Source organism: Eschrichtius robustus, chromosome 19, assembly GCF_028021215.1.
Source record: "Eschrichtius robustus isolate mEscRob2 chromosome 19, mEscRob2.pri, whole genome shotgun sequence".
Classification (NCBI taxonomy): domain Eukaryota; kingdom Metazoa; phylum Chordata; class Mammalia; order Artiodactyla; family Eschrichtiidae; genus Eschrichtius; species Eschrichtius robustus.
The window spans coordinates 70,253,293-70,270,458 of record NC_090842.1 but is presented as its reverse complement, the minus strand read 5'-3'; the positions used below and the strand labels follow the sequence as shown (position 1 = coordinate 70,270,458).

At 57.1% G+C, this 17,166-nt stretch overlaps 1 protein-coding gene and 1 pseudogene across 5 annotated transcripts; one reads left to right on the top strand and one right to left on the bottom strand.

Moving 5' to 3' along the window:
* Nucleotides 1–708: 708 nt before the first annotated feature.
* On the bottom strand, nt 709–17,037 carry LOC137752591 (WW domain-binding protein 4 pseudogene; annotated as a pseudogene).
* MZF1 (myeloid zinc finger 1) lies at nt 3,424–13,445 on the top strand. 5 transcript variants are annotated; one of them, XM_068527258.1, is made up of 6 exons: nt 3,424–3,912; nt 5,160–5,595; nt 5,988–6,171; nt 6,672–6,742; nt 6,841–6,961; nt 11,837–13,445. In XM_068527258.1, exons 2-6 carry the CDS (start codon nt 5,200–5,202, stop codon nt 13,270–13,272), a joined length of 2,208 nt encoding a protein of 735 aa, XP_068383359.1. In that variant the 5' UTR covers nt 3,424–3,912; nt 5,160–5,199; the 3' UTR covers nt 13,273–13,445. The 5 variants fall into 5 exon arrangements, with proteins under 5 accessions (XP_068383359.1, XP_068383357.1, XP_068383358.1 ...); XM_068527256.1 differs by having other exon boundaries at nt 11,735–13,445; XM_068527257.1 differs by having other exon boundaries at nt 5,988–6,177.
* Nucleotides 17,038–17,166: the final 129 nt, after the last annotated feature.

Below are 17,166 nucleotides of genomic sequence, written 5' to 3'. Positions count from 1 at the left end.
ACATCTTTGGTCCAGTTTTCATTCCATATTAAGCATGACCTGAGCTGCAGGCCCGGTTCTTGGCCCTTGACCATAAATTGAGTAAGGTAAGCCAATATGCATACACTTTCTACATCAGCCTTCTGACAGGATCCTCAGAACTGAATTATCACAGGGTGTGAATCTTCTCTTACATGGTCTAATTCTTATTTCTTGAATAATATCAGTGTGCAAAAGTAATGCATTTTCGGGACTCCCCTGGTGGCGCAGTGGATAAGACTCCGTGCTCCCAATGCAGGGGGCCTGCGTCCGATCCCTGGTCAGGGAACTAGATCCCACATGCATGCTGCAACTAAGAGCTCGCATGCCACAACTAAGGAGCCTGCCTGCCGCAACTAAGACCTGGTGAGACCAAATAAATATTAAAAAAAAAAAGTAATGCATTTTCAGTGCAGTACAAGTATATTCATACGAGTAAGAATTGAATAAAGGCCTTACTTTTCCATGTTTTAAATAACAGATACATAGCATCTTATATTATGATGTAATTAGCAATTTTTAGACACTGAACATAATACACTGTATTACAATGCAATGTGGTAGGCTTCCACTTTAGGAACAAAAATCAATTTCACATGAAAAAAGAGTTATTTTAAATTCACATAAAATACATTTAGAATAAGTCTAAAATTTTAGCATTAAGTAATGTAAAACAAACACAGAGGAGTTTTCTTTATTATTATTACTTTTATTTTGGCTACGCCAGGTCTTAGTTTTGGCATAGGGGATCTAGTTCCCTGGGATAGAACCTGGACCCCCTACATTGGGAGCACAGAGTCTTAACCACTGGACTACCAGGGAAGTCCCTCCATATGGGTCTGATTTTTTATGAGCTTTGGATTTTTCTTCATTTGGACCTGATGAATACCCTTGGGCAATTTTTCTTTCTATGTTTCCGATTCAGTTCCTTTATCACTATTTTTTTTTCTTTAAACTTTACTTTTAGCTTTTGCATTTCTGTAGAGACCTCTCCTTCCCCCCCCCACCACCACCTTTTTCTTTTATTTATTTATTTTTGGCTGCGTTGGGTCTTCGTTGCTGCGCGCGGCTTTCTCTAGTTGCGGCGAACGGGGTCTGCTCTTCGTTGCTGTGCGCGGGCTTCTCATTGCGGTGGCTTCTCTTGTTGCGGAGCACGGGCTCTAGGCGCGCGGGCTTCAGTAGTTGCGGCACGCGGGCTCAGTAGTTGTGGTTCGCGGGCTCTAGAGTGCAGGCTCAGTAGTTGTGGCGCACGGGCTTGGTTGCTACGCAGCATGTGGGATCTTCCTGGACCGGGACTCAAACCCGTGTCCCCTGCATTGGCAGGCGGATTCTTAACCACCGCGCCACCCATTCCCCCCCCCCTTTTTCTGCTTGGTGTTCCACATCAGAATTACAACGTGAATCTGATGATTTGGACTCTTCTTGGGTACCAAGTGACTTTTCATTGACTTTACTAGAATGCAGATCGCCAGAGTGTGGAATGAAATCATCAGGTTTTCCCCATCTGGATTCCCCTGTTTCTGTATTATAATAATAGGTATAACCATCTTCACTTAAACCTTCTACCCAAACAGTCCTCACTGCCGTCTTTTTAAAGTTTCCTTGAAATCCTTCAGGTTTCTCCCACTGAGATGCTCCTGTGATAAGATCATAATGGTAATGGTAACCCTCAGAGGTTATGCCTTCTACCCATCTGCCCTTTGAAGGGTCTTTTTTTTTCTTTTTTTCTTTTGCTGATTTGATGCAGAGGCGGGTGGGATAGTGCTGGTTACTGGTGATATGCTTGGCTCTGAAGTTTCTGACTCTAAGCCAAGGCTTTTCAAATCCTTTTGGTATTCTTTCAGGGCAGCTGCCTCCATTGCAGCAAACTCCTTTGATGCCTTCTCGTCTTCCTTTGCCCTATCCAGCCTTTTCGGTTTAATCTTACTGATCCTCTTTGCCACATTTTCCTTATGATTCTTTCCTCTTTCATGAAGTTCAACACTAGACCTATTGTCGCAATCCAGCACCTGCAGTAATCAGAGAATTTCTTTGGTTGTGACCTCCAGTAGTCTGCCATGACTGGACCAGCCGCCCCGAGGGTCACCCCCAGGCCCAGCTGAGGCTCGTGTTCCCCACGCGGGACGAGTCAGGGTCCAGCTCACTGCGAGGCCCACCGGAGCCTCCGCGCCCGGACCTGGTCTCTTTCTTTCCCACCATCCTCGCTACCTCTCTTCCTTTCCTGGGTCTGTCTCACTGTTTTCTCTTTCTCCCTGTCTGTCCCCCATTCCGGAGAAATGGTTCCCTTTAGACTGTCAAAATATAATTTTCGAAACAGCTAAAGACAAACTCCGTGAGCACGTGTCAAATATCTGTTTACCTCCGGTGGGAACTAGCAGGATGACATAGGTGGTTCTGGGAAGATGAGAGAGAAGGAACAACAGAAAGGGTGAAAGAACGAACAGTGAAATAAAAGCGCCAAGTCGGATCGGTAGTGCCCCATGGGGCAGTGGGCAGGCATCTTAGTGTTCTGCTTAGTGTCCTACTGGGTGACAAAAAACTTGGGGTACCCTTCTCTACTGGACAGAAGGCATTTACAACCTATCAACCTTTTACTCGTTAGCATCTAACGTCACAGTATCTGGACTCTGATCAAAAGCAGTTAACTTTTAAAAAAGTTGCTTCACTTAGGGAATCAGATGGCCTGAAGCAGGCTTGGTAGAGACGGTGCTAGCTCTTCTAGTCATCTTTTTTTCTCTTAATGGCAAGTTTTGGATAAGTTTTCTTAACATGTGTCCCTCCCGCTCCGTCTTTCTCTCTTCTTGCTGTCACCCTTCTCTGAGTCTTTGAAAACTCTCGATCCACTTTACTGTATCTCTAATTTCTGTCCCTTTCTCCCCTCTTGCTTCTGTACTCCTGATCCTTGTCTGTCCCTTGAATCTCGAGCTGCATGTCTTGTCGCTGTAAGTCTTTGTCTCTCCTTTCCTCTCCATCCCGCCCTGATCGCTCTCCCTCTTGTTAACTGTTCTGACACACATGTCTGCCCAGCCCTGACTCTCTGACCTAGGTCTCTTTCTGTCCTGCCCGTGTCTCTGTCCGTGTCTGTTCACTTACTTTCACTGTCTCTCCTCACAACTCTCCCCGCCCCCGAGTCTGTGTCTGTCTGTCCTGTCTCTCTCGCTCCGCATCTCTACCCTCACCCTACCTCTCCCATCCTCTTTCAGACGCTGGCCGGTACCCAGGGTTGCCCTGGAAACCGCCTGCACGGCCCACTGGTTACCATGGAGACGCCCGGGCCCGCCTACCGCCCGCGAGCACAAAAAAAAAAAAAACAACAAAACAAAAAACTGTCATCGCGCCGCGCACGCGCGCGGAGGACTGGCTGACCTCCTCCCGGACAGGAGCCGGCCGAGCCTCTCTCCAAGGCGAAAGTGGGAGAGGCTCGCTTGCAGTCCTGAGGGCGGTGGAACGGCTGGCCGGGTCTCCGCAGGGGGTTGCCATGGAGACGGGGGCTGACGGCGTCCTAGCGAGGGCCCTGATTGGTGCAGAACCCTGCTAATCTCCGAAGCCCCGTAGAGAATTCAGGGTGACTTGGTGGAGGCATGCGCGGTTGGGAAGGCGGTGCGGCCGCCCGTTGCCCCCTGAGAAGCTTGCTCGCGTCGACGGGCGCCTGGACGCCTGGATTTGAGGCTGGGAGCGCGGGAGGACGCGGCCCGGAGTGTGACCCGATCGTTGCGAACAACGCTGCCCCGGGGCACAGCGGGAGGAGGGTGGAAACTGAGGCGAGGGTGGGGGACGGGCAAGGCGGCGCTCGGGCTGGTGCGTGGAGCATTCTGGGAGACATAGTCCGGCCAGGGAGGGCAGGTCGGCGAGTGCGCATGCTCAGGAGCGCGGAGCGGCCCGCTGAGCGCGGAGGTGAGGGCGGGGGCCCCTCAACCGGGAAGGTTCGGGCGGGGACGGGGGCGGCGGCCCAGCGGGATCGGGAGCGCAGGACAGGGGCCTGGGTGCCCCCCGTGGCCAGGCCCAGCGCTGTCGCGCGAGGCTCGTCAATCACTGCGCGTTGCCACGGCGACAGGATCTGGAGTCCCCGCCCCCAGTTGCCATGGCGGCACCCGGACCTGCCCCGGCTCCCTAAAGCAGAAGGTGCCCGCCCAGGCTTCTGGTAAATGTAGTTCAGGGAGCTCCGCAGGGCCGGCCCGATTACGGAGGCCCAGCTGTCTCCTGGGGTTTCAGGTTGACTTGGAACCTTGAGGAGCGAAGGTTAGACCCACGGGATCAGGCGGCCCTCGAAATCGAATCCACTTCCTTAATAAACTCAGATCTCTCCACAAAGGTCGCACTGTACCTCCAGCTGCAGAAGGAGCAGCGCGAGTGTGGTGGGGGTGGGGGAAACGGAGGTTCACAGTGGCACAGCGACATGCCGAGGTTACGTGGCAAATAGGCTGGGCAGAATCTCCGACTTTCCTTGCAGTCCAGTGGTCTCGGCACCTTTGTAGCTCCCCTCTGAAAACTCCCCCGTTACCTCCTAGTGCCACCTAAATCAGGAAACGGAGGAGATAGTGGGGCATTGCGTGTTGTGATAAGTCGGGCTCAGAGAATGGGGCTGAATGGGGGGACAATGGTGTCTGGGTGCTGGGCCATACAGGTGACCTTGCACAGGTGTGGGGTGGGGCAGGTGCAGTCAGGCTGCGCTGTGAAACCGCGCTGGGAGGGGAGTGGTCTGAGAGACAAGGCGGGAGAGTGGACGCTGCAGTGATAGACTGGCGTTGGTGGGGGGAGGGGTGGTAGTGGTGCAGATGCCCAGGCAGTGGATGTTGTAGGTGGCATTCACCTGGTAGGGAGAGGGATGCAGAGCAGGGGTTAGGTGGTGCGTGTAGAAGAAGCGTGGGCTTTGGGGGAGAGACGAGGTGCCTTCTGGGCCTAAGAAGCAGCCCAGGAACAGGGGGCTACCAGAGACCCTGCACAGGCCCGGCTAGAGAGGCTCACCGAGGGCTCACCAGCCCCACAGGTCCTTGGCACGGGACGGCCTCCGTGCCTCCGTTTCCTCATCCTCCTTCCACTTGGCGGGTCTCGGGATTCAACAGCGCAGCATCCAGTAGGCTCTCAAAGCGCATCGTCACCGCTGTCCTCATCGCAGCCGCCTCACCCCCTTCCTCCCCCAGGGGGAGACGCTGGCCTCAGAGCCCCAGCCTGCTCTTTCCAATGAGGCCCACGGCTCTGGGCTCCCCGGGCCACGCACCCCCAGAAGATGAGGGGCCCATCACGGTGAAGCTGGAGGAGTCTGAGGAGGAGGGTGAAGCCGCCCCATGGGATCCCGGCCCAGAGGCTGCACGACAGCGTTTCCGGCACTTCCGCTATGAGGAGGCAGTGGGTCCCCGCGAGGCGCTGGCCCGGCTGCGGGAGCTGTGCCGCCAGTGGCTGCGGCCCGAGGTGCACTCCAAGGAGCAGGTGCTGGAGCTGCTGGTGCTGGAGCAGTTCCTGGGCGCGCTGCCCGCCGAGATCCAGGCCCGTGTGCGGGGACAGCAGCCGGGCAGCCCTGAGGAGGCCGCTGCCCTGGTCGAGGGCCTGCGCCGGGAGCCAGGAGGGCCCCGGAGATGGGTGAGTCAGTGGCCCTGGGGTCGGGGCTGGAACAGTATGCATCTCTGCCTCTTCCTGGGCGGTGCCATGCTCAGCCAGACACTGGTCCCTTGTGGTTTGGAAGTGGTCACCTGCGGCAGACCCTGTGTGAGGGCAGACGGGGTTCCAGGGCCAGCCTCACTGGCCCATCCCTCCATCACCCAGAGGCATGGACAAGGGATGCAGGGTGGGGAGAGAGGGTGGGTGTCAGCAGCAGGAGAGCAACTGCAGGTGGTCCCTTCACGCCTTGCTCAGTCCCTGGTGGACATGGGTCCTTAGAGGACCTAGTCAGTCGGGACCCCTGGGGTCCCAAGATAGGGTGGATGCCCGTGAACTCCCGACCTGAGCTCCTGATGGCAGGGGCACCTCCCCAGGTCACAGTCCAGGTGCAAGGCCAGGAGGTGCTATCGGAGAAGACGGAGCCCTCCGACTTCCAGCCCCTCCCTCAAGTCACACCTCGGGCTCCAGAACCTGGGCTTGAGATGCCCCATGGGGCCACACAGGAGTCGTCGCTGGGCCTACGGGTGAAAGAGGAGCCTGGGGTTACAGAGGATCCAGGTGAGGGTAGGCAACGTGCCCATGCATTGGTGGTCCCCACATCCCGCCCAGCCAGTGGCCGTCATTATCCCTCGCATGCCAAGCCTGACTGTCACCACTGTGGTTCCTTCCATGTTCTCAACTGGCATGGAGCTGGCTATTGGGGTTTCCTGGTGTGGGAGGCATGTGGGGTTCTCTCCCTGAGGAGATCCACTGGGGGACATTAGCCGATTGCTCGAGAGCAGACAGAAGGCTGGAGTATGGGTGGGCACAGCTGAGGAAGGACCCCAAAGTGATGGGGAGCATTCCCTTCTCTCATACGCCTCCCAGGCAGGTGCCAGACATGCCCACCCACACTCTCTGCCATTCCTGTGTGGACCCTTAGAGCCCCCCTGACATGCCTAGCCCCAAGTCTACACCCAGGTCTCACCTCACCTGGACCCCAGCACCTGGCACACCACTGAGGAGGGCATCAGGGTGGGGGGCCCCTGGAGCCGCCTGACCCCACCCTTCCTCTCCAGAGCTTCTGGACTCTGGGCCTCTAACCAACCCCCAGGAGGCCACTTCCACTGTCCTACCTGCGGAGGCCCAGGTGAGCCCCTGCTCTGGGAGCCTCAGTGGGTGGGGGTTGGGTAGGTCCCTCCCTGGGCCTAGCCAGACACAGGCGAGCAGTGACCACTGTGGTTTCAGGGCTGTGGTGTGGCGCTGGACCAGGCCTCTCCCCATAGTGAGGCTGGGCCTGAGGGGTCCTCATGGACGGAGCACCCTGAGGCCCTGTGGCAGGAGGAAGCTGGGAGCATCTTCTCCCCAGGTGAGTAATATGGGGCCCTCTGCACGGGCAGCACCACCCCTGACCATCCCACTCCTGGCCCTGCTCAGGTGGCCCCCTTACTCCGGCATTCCCCGAGCTCCTCCATCGCCTGCAGCGTTCAACCTGCTTTAGCATCTCCTACCCGCGAGAGCCAAGCCCCCCACTAACCTCATGGCCCCTCCAGCTGCTGCTCCCCGCCCCCAATAAAACCTCCTGAGAGCAGGACTTGTGTTCCCCACGTCCGCTCCCAGCCCCGGCACCCTGGATGGCCCCCGGGTTCTGGGCTTGCATCCCACTGATTGGGGGGCGGGGCAGAGAGGGACAGCAAGTTAGTAGACAGGGTGGGCAGACAGGGGGGACCTTGACACAGGGTGGGGCCTGGGCAAGACAGAGCGGTGCCCTGCTCTCAGGCCAGATGCCCTGTGCTGTCCCCCTCAGCCACACAGCCTACGACGGTCTGCCGTCGGCCAGGCTCCCTGCCTCCTTGTCCTCCCTGTTCCCTGGACCCCTTCTCTTTGTTGGTTTACTCCCTTGTTATTCATTATTTATTTATTTTTTTGGCTGCGTTGGGTCTTCGTTTCTGCGCGCGGGCTTTCTCTAGTTGCGATGAGCGGGGGCTGCTCTTCGTTGCAGTGCGCGGGCTTCTCGTTGCAGCGGCTTCTCTTGTTGCGGAGCACAGGCTCTAGGCACACGGGCTTCAGTAGTTGTAGCACGCAGGCTCAGTAGTTGTGGTTCGCGGGCTCTAGAGCGCAGGCTGAGTAGTTGTGGCACACGAGCATCGTTGCTCCGCAGCATGTGGGATCTTCCCGGACCAGGGATCAAACCCGTGTCCCCTGCCTTGGCAGGCGGATTCTTAACCACTGTGCCACCAGGGAAGTCCCACCCCCTTGTTCTGGTGAACCTTCCTGTGAACTCTGGTGTGGGAAGTAAAGTTCTGAGCTATGTTCCATATCTGAAACACATTTGTATTACACTGAATTTTGGCTGAAGAATTCTTTTTATTAACTCTGTCTCAAAACATTTTTTTTTAATTGCTGTGAAACTGGGTCAAAACATTTTTTATCACCACTGTTGGTGAGCCCTTTCAATTTGAAATTCACATTTCTCAATTGTGGGAAACTGGCTTGCATTGTTTCTTTGATTTCCTTCCCCTCCATTGTTCTGTTCTCTTGTTTCTGGAATGCCTGTTACTTGGTTATTGGACTCTAGGACAGATCCTCCAATGTTCTCTCCACTGCGATTTCCCCATCCCTTTCTTTCTGCTCTATTTTCTGGAAAATGTCTTCAGTTATAGCCTCCAGACCCTCCTTTGAGATTTGCATATCTGCTAGCAGAGTTTTAATTTCCAGGAGTGTCTTCTTTCCCTGAACATTCATTTTTTTAACCACCTTCTGTTATTCTTACAGTTGTAACATCTTTCCTTATTTCTCTGAGGATAACAATAACTTGTTTTTTAAGCTTTCTTCTTCCAGTGTGGTCTCTGGTCCCTCTGGCAGCTCTGAGCAGATGGGTGAGGGTCTTATCGGCCAGGACAACAAATCGGGGCTGGGAGGGGAGGGTGAGGGGTTCACTCCCCAAGGAGACTCACTTCTTGGGAAACGTGAGTGGGTGGGTGGAGCATGAGTGGATGCCACTGAAGCAGTCGTAGGGCAGTCTGGCTGGGCTGCTTGAAGGCACCCCTGCTGTGAGGATCTTCAGTTCTCTCCTCTGAGTGTTCTAAGAAGGCACTCCTAGCCTCTTGCCAGCATCCGGGGAGAGAGGCTAGCGTCGCAGCGCCCAATGTGACTTCCCTTAACTCCCTTGACTCCCTCAGGGTCCTCTCCCGCCCTCAACCCAGCCCTTTGCCAGGATGGGAGAGGAGGTCCAGAAGTCAGAGCTACAGCACTGCCCACTGCTTCCTCAGAATTCTGTGCAGACAGACCCAGGGCTGTTCCCTGCAGTAGCCCTGCCCAGCTTCAGCTTCAGCTTCTGAAACAGCTTCCCCAGCCCGCCTGGTGCCCCTGACCCTTCACCTGCCTGGCCAGAGGTACCTGGTACCTCCAACTCCTGAACTTTTCAACCTCTGGGGTAAAACGGGTTGATTTCTTTCAGTCTTCCCCACTGCTGACTTACTATTCGCCTTCTCCAGTCTGCTGCACAGTTACCATTTGCCCATTTTGCTTTCCAGAGTAGAAAATATCAGGGATTTGTTTGTTTCCTCTCTTCTTCTCTTCATCTCTGTGGACTTTATGCCTTGTAAAAACAAAACAAAACCTTTATGGTGGTTTTTAATGTTGTTTCACAATGAAACAAATTTAAATAGATACCATTACTACCCAGAAGTCCCCATTTGCTGTTTTTTATCAATAAGGATCCAAACTCATTCTTTTTTCATAACGTCCTTGTTTTGTGGATACTGATCCATCCTTTGAGAATTTGCAAGTACCTTATGTTATTTCCGGCCTTGTTAGTTAGCTCAGTTTCCTTGGGTGTGAATGCTCCCACTGGGTGCACTGCTGACAGCCTGCCCTTCACAGCTCTGGGGGCTTCTTATTTGTCCCTGCCCTAAGCGTTATCCTGGGTGAGGGACTGCCACAGGGTCCAGCATAACTCTGAACTGGAAGGCTCGTCTGGGCCCCTAGCCATTCAATGGAGATACCTCTGCAGCCTCACTGAAAGCAAAAGGTCCGCGGGTGCACAGGGCTCACCCAGGCTGTGTCCTCAACCCCCAACTTCATGACAGAGCCTGGCTCTCGTCCTCAGTGTCCACAGCCTCGGCACCATACAGCACGGTGCACCAGGCTCTGGATTCCTGAATCTCACCGTCCTTTCTTGCTTTGGAGCTGCCCCAGGTATTTTGAAAGCTCTTTTCTTGTGTTCCGTCTGTCAGTTGTGCATGTTGAAGCTGAGAGAGTAGCATCTGATACATGCCCCTTCTGCTGTTTCAGTCTTCAGCTGGCTGGCCAGGCTTGGCTCATGCTGTGTAGCTGACGCTCCAGCTTGGACCTGCTTCTCTCAGCCCACAGCCCCCCGGTCTCTCTGCTCTCTCCAGACACACCGGCAGTTCCACCCCAGGCTCCTCGGCGGGTTCTTTCTCTGCAGTCCCATTCTTTCCTCAGGCTGCACTCTTCCACAGTCAACCACAGCTCACCTCAGCCGCCTTGGTCTCCCCATAAGGTCTCCTGGCTGCTCCCCTTGCCCTCAACCGAACATCTTCTGTGCAGCCAGTGCTTTTATCAGGAGAACATTTTGAATTGCTAGGACATTCACGTGTTAGAAAATTCAGAAAGCACAAGGGAGTATACAGTGGAATGCCCCTCTCCTGTATCACATGGTCCTGCACCCCAACAGCCAACATCACCGGTTTTTTGTGTGTACTTCCAGAAAGATTCTCTGCGTAGAAGAACAAACACAAATTCAGGTGCATACTCATTGCCCGCTTTTAAAACACACGTGGATGCTTAATCTTCCCCCTGTTCCACGCCTGACGTTTTTCACGCATCTTCCCACTTGAACACACAGCAACGAGCGCCCTCCTCGTTGGACAGCTGCATAGAGCCCACTGGGGCTCACCATGGACACACCCGTTTATCCACACAGGCCCCTACTGACATTCCTTTGGGTTACTTTTCAGTGAGAACTGAGAAACCTCCTACACCGGTCACTTCACACAGGGGGTACACAACTGGTGGAGAAGCACCTAGACGTGGAACTGTTGGATCAGAGGGTGGGAAATTGGACGCTTTGATGCACTTTGCCACACTGGCTTCTGTTGATGCTCGCCAGCGGTGCACACAAATGCTTGGGTTCCTGGAGTTAGGGTGTGGAACCGGTAACGAGTACGGCCCTAATACGCACTTTGCTTACTAGGAGGGGACTGAGCATATTTTACAGAATTTAAGCATCAGTGACATTTCCTTTCCTTTTCCTGCCCTTTCCCGTTTGTCAGGTTGTCCGTCTTTCTTGTTGATTGATTGGCGCACCTTACTTTGGTTAATTAGTCTCTTGCCTCTGGAGAGTTCTCAGTTTGTCATTCGTCTTTTGACTCGGAGGGTTTTTGCTGTGCACAGATGATTTCCTTTGACACAGTATAGTTTTTCTGAGTTTTCTTTGGCAGCTGATAGGTCTTCTGTCACCTACTGAAGCCCTTGCTAGTCTCCCAGTCTCCTTGCTTTAACTTCCTTCTTCTCCGTTGCCTGTGCTCACATCGCCTGCCTCCCCCAGCATCTAATGATGGAGTGCTCACAGCGTGCCTGGAACCTGCTCCTTTTATCCGCAGACACCCACCCCTGTCTGATCACATGCAGGCCCAGGACTCCGTAGGCCATGTACATGCCACAGCACCCATGTTCACGTTTCCCGGCAGACTGGGCCCAACTCCTGTGCCCCACAGCCTGCGTGTGGCCTCTGACCCTCGGGAGTCCCGTGGGCATCTCAAGGAAGGCACGGCAGACAAAAGTTCTGGTTGCCTGCATTCCCTGCCTCTACCCCCTGCCCTATTCCCTTCCTGTTGGCTCCACTTCCAGCCTCCCTCAGACCCACCCACAGCTCTGCATTTGTGGAAACCATCATCACCCACCCGGACAGTGCAAAGGCCACCTGCCCCACCTTTGCCCTACAGCCCTTCCAGAAAGGCGGTTTTTACAAACTTAAGTCAGACCTGGAAAGCTTGTCCCCAGCTTTTCAGTCTTCCACCTCCTGAAGGGTCTGTCCCATTGTCACCTCCTTAAAGAAGCCTGCACAGGTACAACCCCTGCCCCTGCCCACGTCACTTCTGTCTGCCTCCTTGGTCAGTTTCAGGTCGCTCTAGTTCGCACCGTTTCCGCAGGGCTGGAGTGGCTCTGGGCACAAGTGGGTTCTCTGTCATGAATGAGTGGATCCCCTTCTGCAATGCAGGGTTTACACTCCAGATGGACAGCATCTCTGCTGGCCCAGACACTGTGAGCCCCCACGTCCACCTCCCCTGGGACCTCGGCGTGGCCAGCCTCACGGGCCGACTCGAGTCACCCTCCCTCGAAGGTGGCTTCTCACACGCGCTGGTGCTCTCCAGCGACCCGGGAGGTGAGCAGGACCCCACGTACGATCCCCGCCAGGGCGTGGGCCCCGGGCTGGCCGCCGCTCGCTGGCGTGCCCCCAGGGGCCGGAGCCGGGGTCGAGGTCGCCCCAGCACAGGCGCCGGAGCCGTGCGAGGTGGCCGCTGCGACGTGTGCGGGAAGGTGTTCAGCCAGCGCAGCAACCTGCTGAGGCACCAGAAGATACACACGGGCGAGCGGCCGTTCGTGTGCGGCGAATGCGGCCGCAGCTTCAGCCGCAGCTCGCACCTGCTGCGCCACCAGCTCACCCACACCGAGGAGCGGCCGTTCGTGTGCGGCGACTGCGGCCAAGGCTTCGTACGCAGCGCGCGCCTGGAGGAGCACCGGCGCGTGCACACGGGCGAGCAGCCCTTCCGCTGCGCCGAGTGCGGCCAGAGCTTCCGGCAGCGCTCCAACCTGCTGCAGCACCAGCGCATCCACGGCGACCCCCCGGGCCCCGGCGCGGCACCCCCCGCGCCTCCTGGCGCGCCGGAGCCCCCAGGCCCCTTCCCGTGCAGCGAGTGCCGCGAGAGCTTCGCGCGGCGCGCCGTGCTGCTGGAGCACCAGGCGGTGCACACGGGCGACAAGTCTTTCGGCTGCGTGGAGTGCGGCGAGCGCTTCGGCCGCCGTTCGGTGCTGCTGCAGCACCGGCGCGTGCACAGCGGCGAGCGGCCCTTCGCCTGCGCTGAGTGCGGCCAGAGCTTCCGGCAGCGCTCCAACCTCACGCAGCACCGGCGCATCCACACGGGCGAGCGGCCCTTCGCCTGCGCGGAGTGCGGCAAGGCCTTCCGCCAGCGGCCCACGCTCACGCAGCACCTGCGCGTGCACACGGGGGAAAAGCCCTTCGCCTGCCCTGAGTGCGGCCAGCGCTTCAGCCAGCGTCTGAAGCTCACTCGCCATCAGCGGACGCACACCGGCGAGAAGCCCTACCACTGCAGCGAGTGTGGCCTGGGCTTCACGCAAGTCTCGCGGCTCACCGAGCACCAGCGCATCCACACAGGCGAGCGGCCCTTCGCCTGCCCGGACTGCGGCCAGAGCTTCCGGCAGCACGCCAACCTCACGCAGCACCGGCGCATCCACACGGGCGAGCGGCCGTACGCATGCCCCGAGTGCGGCAAAGCCTTTCGCCAGCGGCCCACGCTCACGCAGCATCTGCGCACCCACCGGCGCGAGAAGCCCTTCGCCTGCCAGGACTGCGGCCGCTGCTTCCACCAGAGCACCAAGCTCATCCAGCATCAGCGCGTCCACAGTGCAGAGTAGCCAGCGCGCGCTGCACCCCCTCTCCGCCCTCACCTCGGTCCTCCGTGCGGGGGTGGGGGGGGCGCTGCTGCAGAACACCTACCTCGCGGGGATGCTGTGAGGCCTGTGATCACGTGGGTACAAGCCAGCCCTCTTAGGGCCCGGTGCCCAGTAGGTGCTCAATAAACAGTACACGGAACCTGCGTCTGGGTCTGCACCAATTCAGTTCCTCCCCACCTGCCTGGGTCCCTCTCTGCCCACCCCACAGGTCCACCACTTTCTTTGCAACCACATGATTCCTGTAAGAGCCAGAGCCCCCTGCAGATGTGGCCCCTAGCAGAGCCTGGCCATATCTGTGGGGTGCCCCCCTTGCACCACGGCTCCTGTACTGTTTGCCCATGTTCCCTTCGACCCACACATCTGCCGGCCCAGCCAGCTGCCAGATGAGGACCTGGACTGGCAGAGTTCTCCCCAGCCAGCCAACATCATCAGGTGCTGAAGTATCAGGCTGGTGTCCAGCAAGCCAGAGCCGGCCTGAGAATGTGTTTATGAAACTTTAAACCTAGGGAGCCACTTCTTAGGTGTGAAAGCTACAAGGCTTTACCTGGGAATCCATATTCTTGCGAGACTTTCCTCTGTTCCCCGCAGACTCCAGCCAGTCCGCGACCCGCAGGAGGCTGCAAGCCCCAGGCCATTTCCCCAGCCCTCTAGTATCGTTCCCATCACGCGCCGTTCTCCTCCCTCCCCGGCCCCACGCACAGCCCCTAAGGGCTCCCGCACGCTGGGAGGGCTCTATCGTGAGTGTGTTCAGTAACGAGTCGCAGGAAGCACAGCCGGCAGCAGCTTTCCTGAAGATGGACAGATACTGCCAGTTCCACTTCCGTGTCCTGCAGACTTGAGGGCGGGCGTCTCTGGAACCCTCCAGCCTCTTCCGGTGCCATTGCTTCTTTTGCCCCATCTTCCCCTTCCATCCTACTGCTCAGGCCTTGACACAGTCCCCCACTCCACCCATGGGTGCTGTAAGTGCCAGAGACAATGGAGAAAGGCAGCTCCAAAGAGGGCATCTTCATGCAGCAGGGTCTGGCTTGGGACTTAAACCCCACTCCAGGAGGGTGTCAGCCTGCCCTTGGCCTAGAGGGTTCCAGAACAGCCCTTCTAGGCCTGTATGTCCAAGCTTCTTCCAGAAGTGCAGCTGGACTTGCCCCTGCCACTGAGTCACCCTGATCCCCTCAAGACTTGGGCCCTGGTATCAGGGAAAGACAAGCCAGCCTGGGCCAGAGGCTTCCTACAGACATGCTAGAGAAGGCATGCTCCCTGCCTCAGCCCCCCTTCCTCCCCTCCCCTATCCCTCTCTTTTCCCCACCTCCCCGCTAGTCTAGCCCCAGCCAAGACCAGAGCCACTCTGGCATCTACTACGTCTGGCAAAGTCAGCAACCCCCCCATGCAGGGGCACTCCTGTGTGGCACAGTCAGGGGTGGGGCGTCCCCGGACCCTCTGACAGCACTCACGGTTCTCTCTGATCACAAAGGGGATTCTAGGAAACCTGGTCTGGGATCTGTAGAATCAGAGGGGAGAGGAAGGCAGGGAGGGGTTGGGAGAATCAGATCAGAGAAGGCATATGAATGAACACTGAGGTAGCCAGTGGTCTCAGGTTAGAGGAATGTTGCCGGAACTTTATAAATCCTGTAACATGGCTTTTTTTTTTTTCTTTTTCTTACAACTTGTATGACTTTTATAATCTGAAACAAAGAAAACAAGAAAGCTCTCATCTTTGACCATCTTCGTGTTAATCATGAAGGGAAATCTGTGCAGATACAACTACATAAAAACATGAAATTTCACACAGGAAAAATTACAGTCAACATGAAAAGCATGGAGACATCCGGCCAGGGCCCCACACCCGAAGCCTTGAGAAGTCCATGGACCCACCTGCCAAAACAGCCCTCTGAGAAGAAATCAACATGAACAGCTATGTGAGGGCCACCCATGAAAGGTCATTTCTGCAGCTGGCCAGGCACACCTCTGCAATCCAGTCATGTGGCTGCAGGTCGAGAACCAAGTGTTACCATACTATCATCAGGGCTGAGGGATTGGACAGAATGACCACTTCGCCCCACTTGGCCAGAGCCATATGAGGCACCCAGGAGAGGAATACCAAAGCACTGGTCATCTAAGAAAGCTACAACAGTGCCCAGCCAGCCTGTACCTGAGCCCATACTGTTCACTCCCAAGCCCAGCCTCCCCATGCCACGTCCATCCAATTATTCTCACCAGAAGCCTAGCCTCCCGAACCTATCCACTTCTCTCCACGCCCCAGCACTGTTCTGATCCCAGCCGTCCATCTCCAGCCTGGAGGCCCACAGCACTCAGCCTCTCTTCCCTGCCTACTCCCGCTCCCTCGTTCCCCAAACAGACCCTTTCTTCCCAGTGTCAGCTCCCAGAAGCTACGCTAACAACCCTACGTGCACTTCCACCCTCACAACCCACCCGCCACGTTCTGCCCAGTCCCTCCAAGGCACTGGCCCCAGCTTCCCTCAGGACCTCTGCATGTGCTAAGCCCTAGGTTGCATCCTAAGAGGCTGCAGGCCCAAGGGCCACAGGCACCTTTGCCACCAAAACCACCTGTGCCTCTCTGCCACTTGAGTGGCCACGAAGGTGACAAGGAATATACAGCTTAGCTGCACCACTTCCAACCCAGCCCCCTGCCTCAGTTAGGCCATTCTCTCCTCCCTGGTCCAGAAACCACGGCCCCCTTTGCCTAGCATTCTGTTGCATGGTCAAGTCTTCCCCCACTGGACGGTGGGGAAGCCACAAGATCAGAGATCACGCGAGTCGAGCTTTGGCTAGTCCTCTCCAGGGAACCAATTCCCCATCCCCAGATGGGCCCTTAGCGGAAGGGCCTCAGCAACTGGCCTGGGGATGGGCACATGAACCAGGCTGACCAATAGAAACCACCCCTGAGACTTTGGCTGGAAACCGCAGTATGGTCATCAACCCTCACGTCCTGTACAAAAATAAATAATCAGCAAGAGCAGAGCGGATGAGAAGAACGGAGAGGGAGAGGGAAATTGAGTCTGGAAGAGCCCTCTGGGTCCCAGGACCAGCCATGTCTGAAGCCTGAGAACGCTGGGACGGTTGCAATCTTGTCAGCCCCAAACCTGAGCCGTTTGCAGCTTCTGCTCTCCCATCCTCACCCCGGCGCCTCTCCAGCGCTCAGCTCTCAAGGGAGTCAACGAAGCTGGGAGTGTGAGGCTAGGACAACTAGAGGGCTGAAGAGGGGCGTCTGGGATGGTGGAAAGAGAATGGAAAGGGGCGAAAGGGGGAGCGGCTGCACAGACACCACTGGGACCAGTCCACGGAGCCCAAAGACGCCGAGGGCACCCGGGCAGGGCCTCTGAGGAGGCTGGGGCCGGGATGGACGCCAAATCAAGACCCGAAGGGGTAGAGCCGACTCCCTGGGGTGAGGATGGGGCCGGGGTCGTTCGCCAAGAGGAGGCCATGGACTGAGCCTGCCCACCCCCAGCGCGGGCCCAACTGGGCCGCCGGGACTACTTCTCCCTCGGTGGGCCGTATGATGGCGGCACGTCGCCTCAGCGACTGGATGGGACGTGCGGCAGGAGCCTCATTCGGACGCGGGCAGGCTGAGAGACAGAGCCCCCGCCGCCCCACGGGCCCGGCCCCCCGCCCCAACCAGCCCTCGCGGCGCCGCTCACCGCCTGACGGCTCCCTTGGTGACAGCCTGAAATCGCAGAACCGCTCCGCGCCGCTTCCTCCCGCCCACCCCGGGGCACGCTGAGCCGTGATTGGAGGGGAGATTGGCCCCGCCCACAGCTCACGCGCAGCCGGCGGAAGGTCGTAGGGCACCTCCGCTGGAACTGTAGACCCGCGCAGAGCGCGGCCCCTCCCCACGTTCCG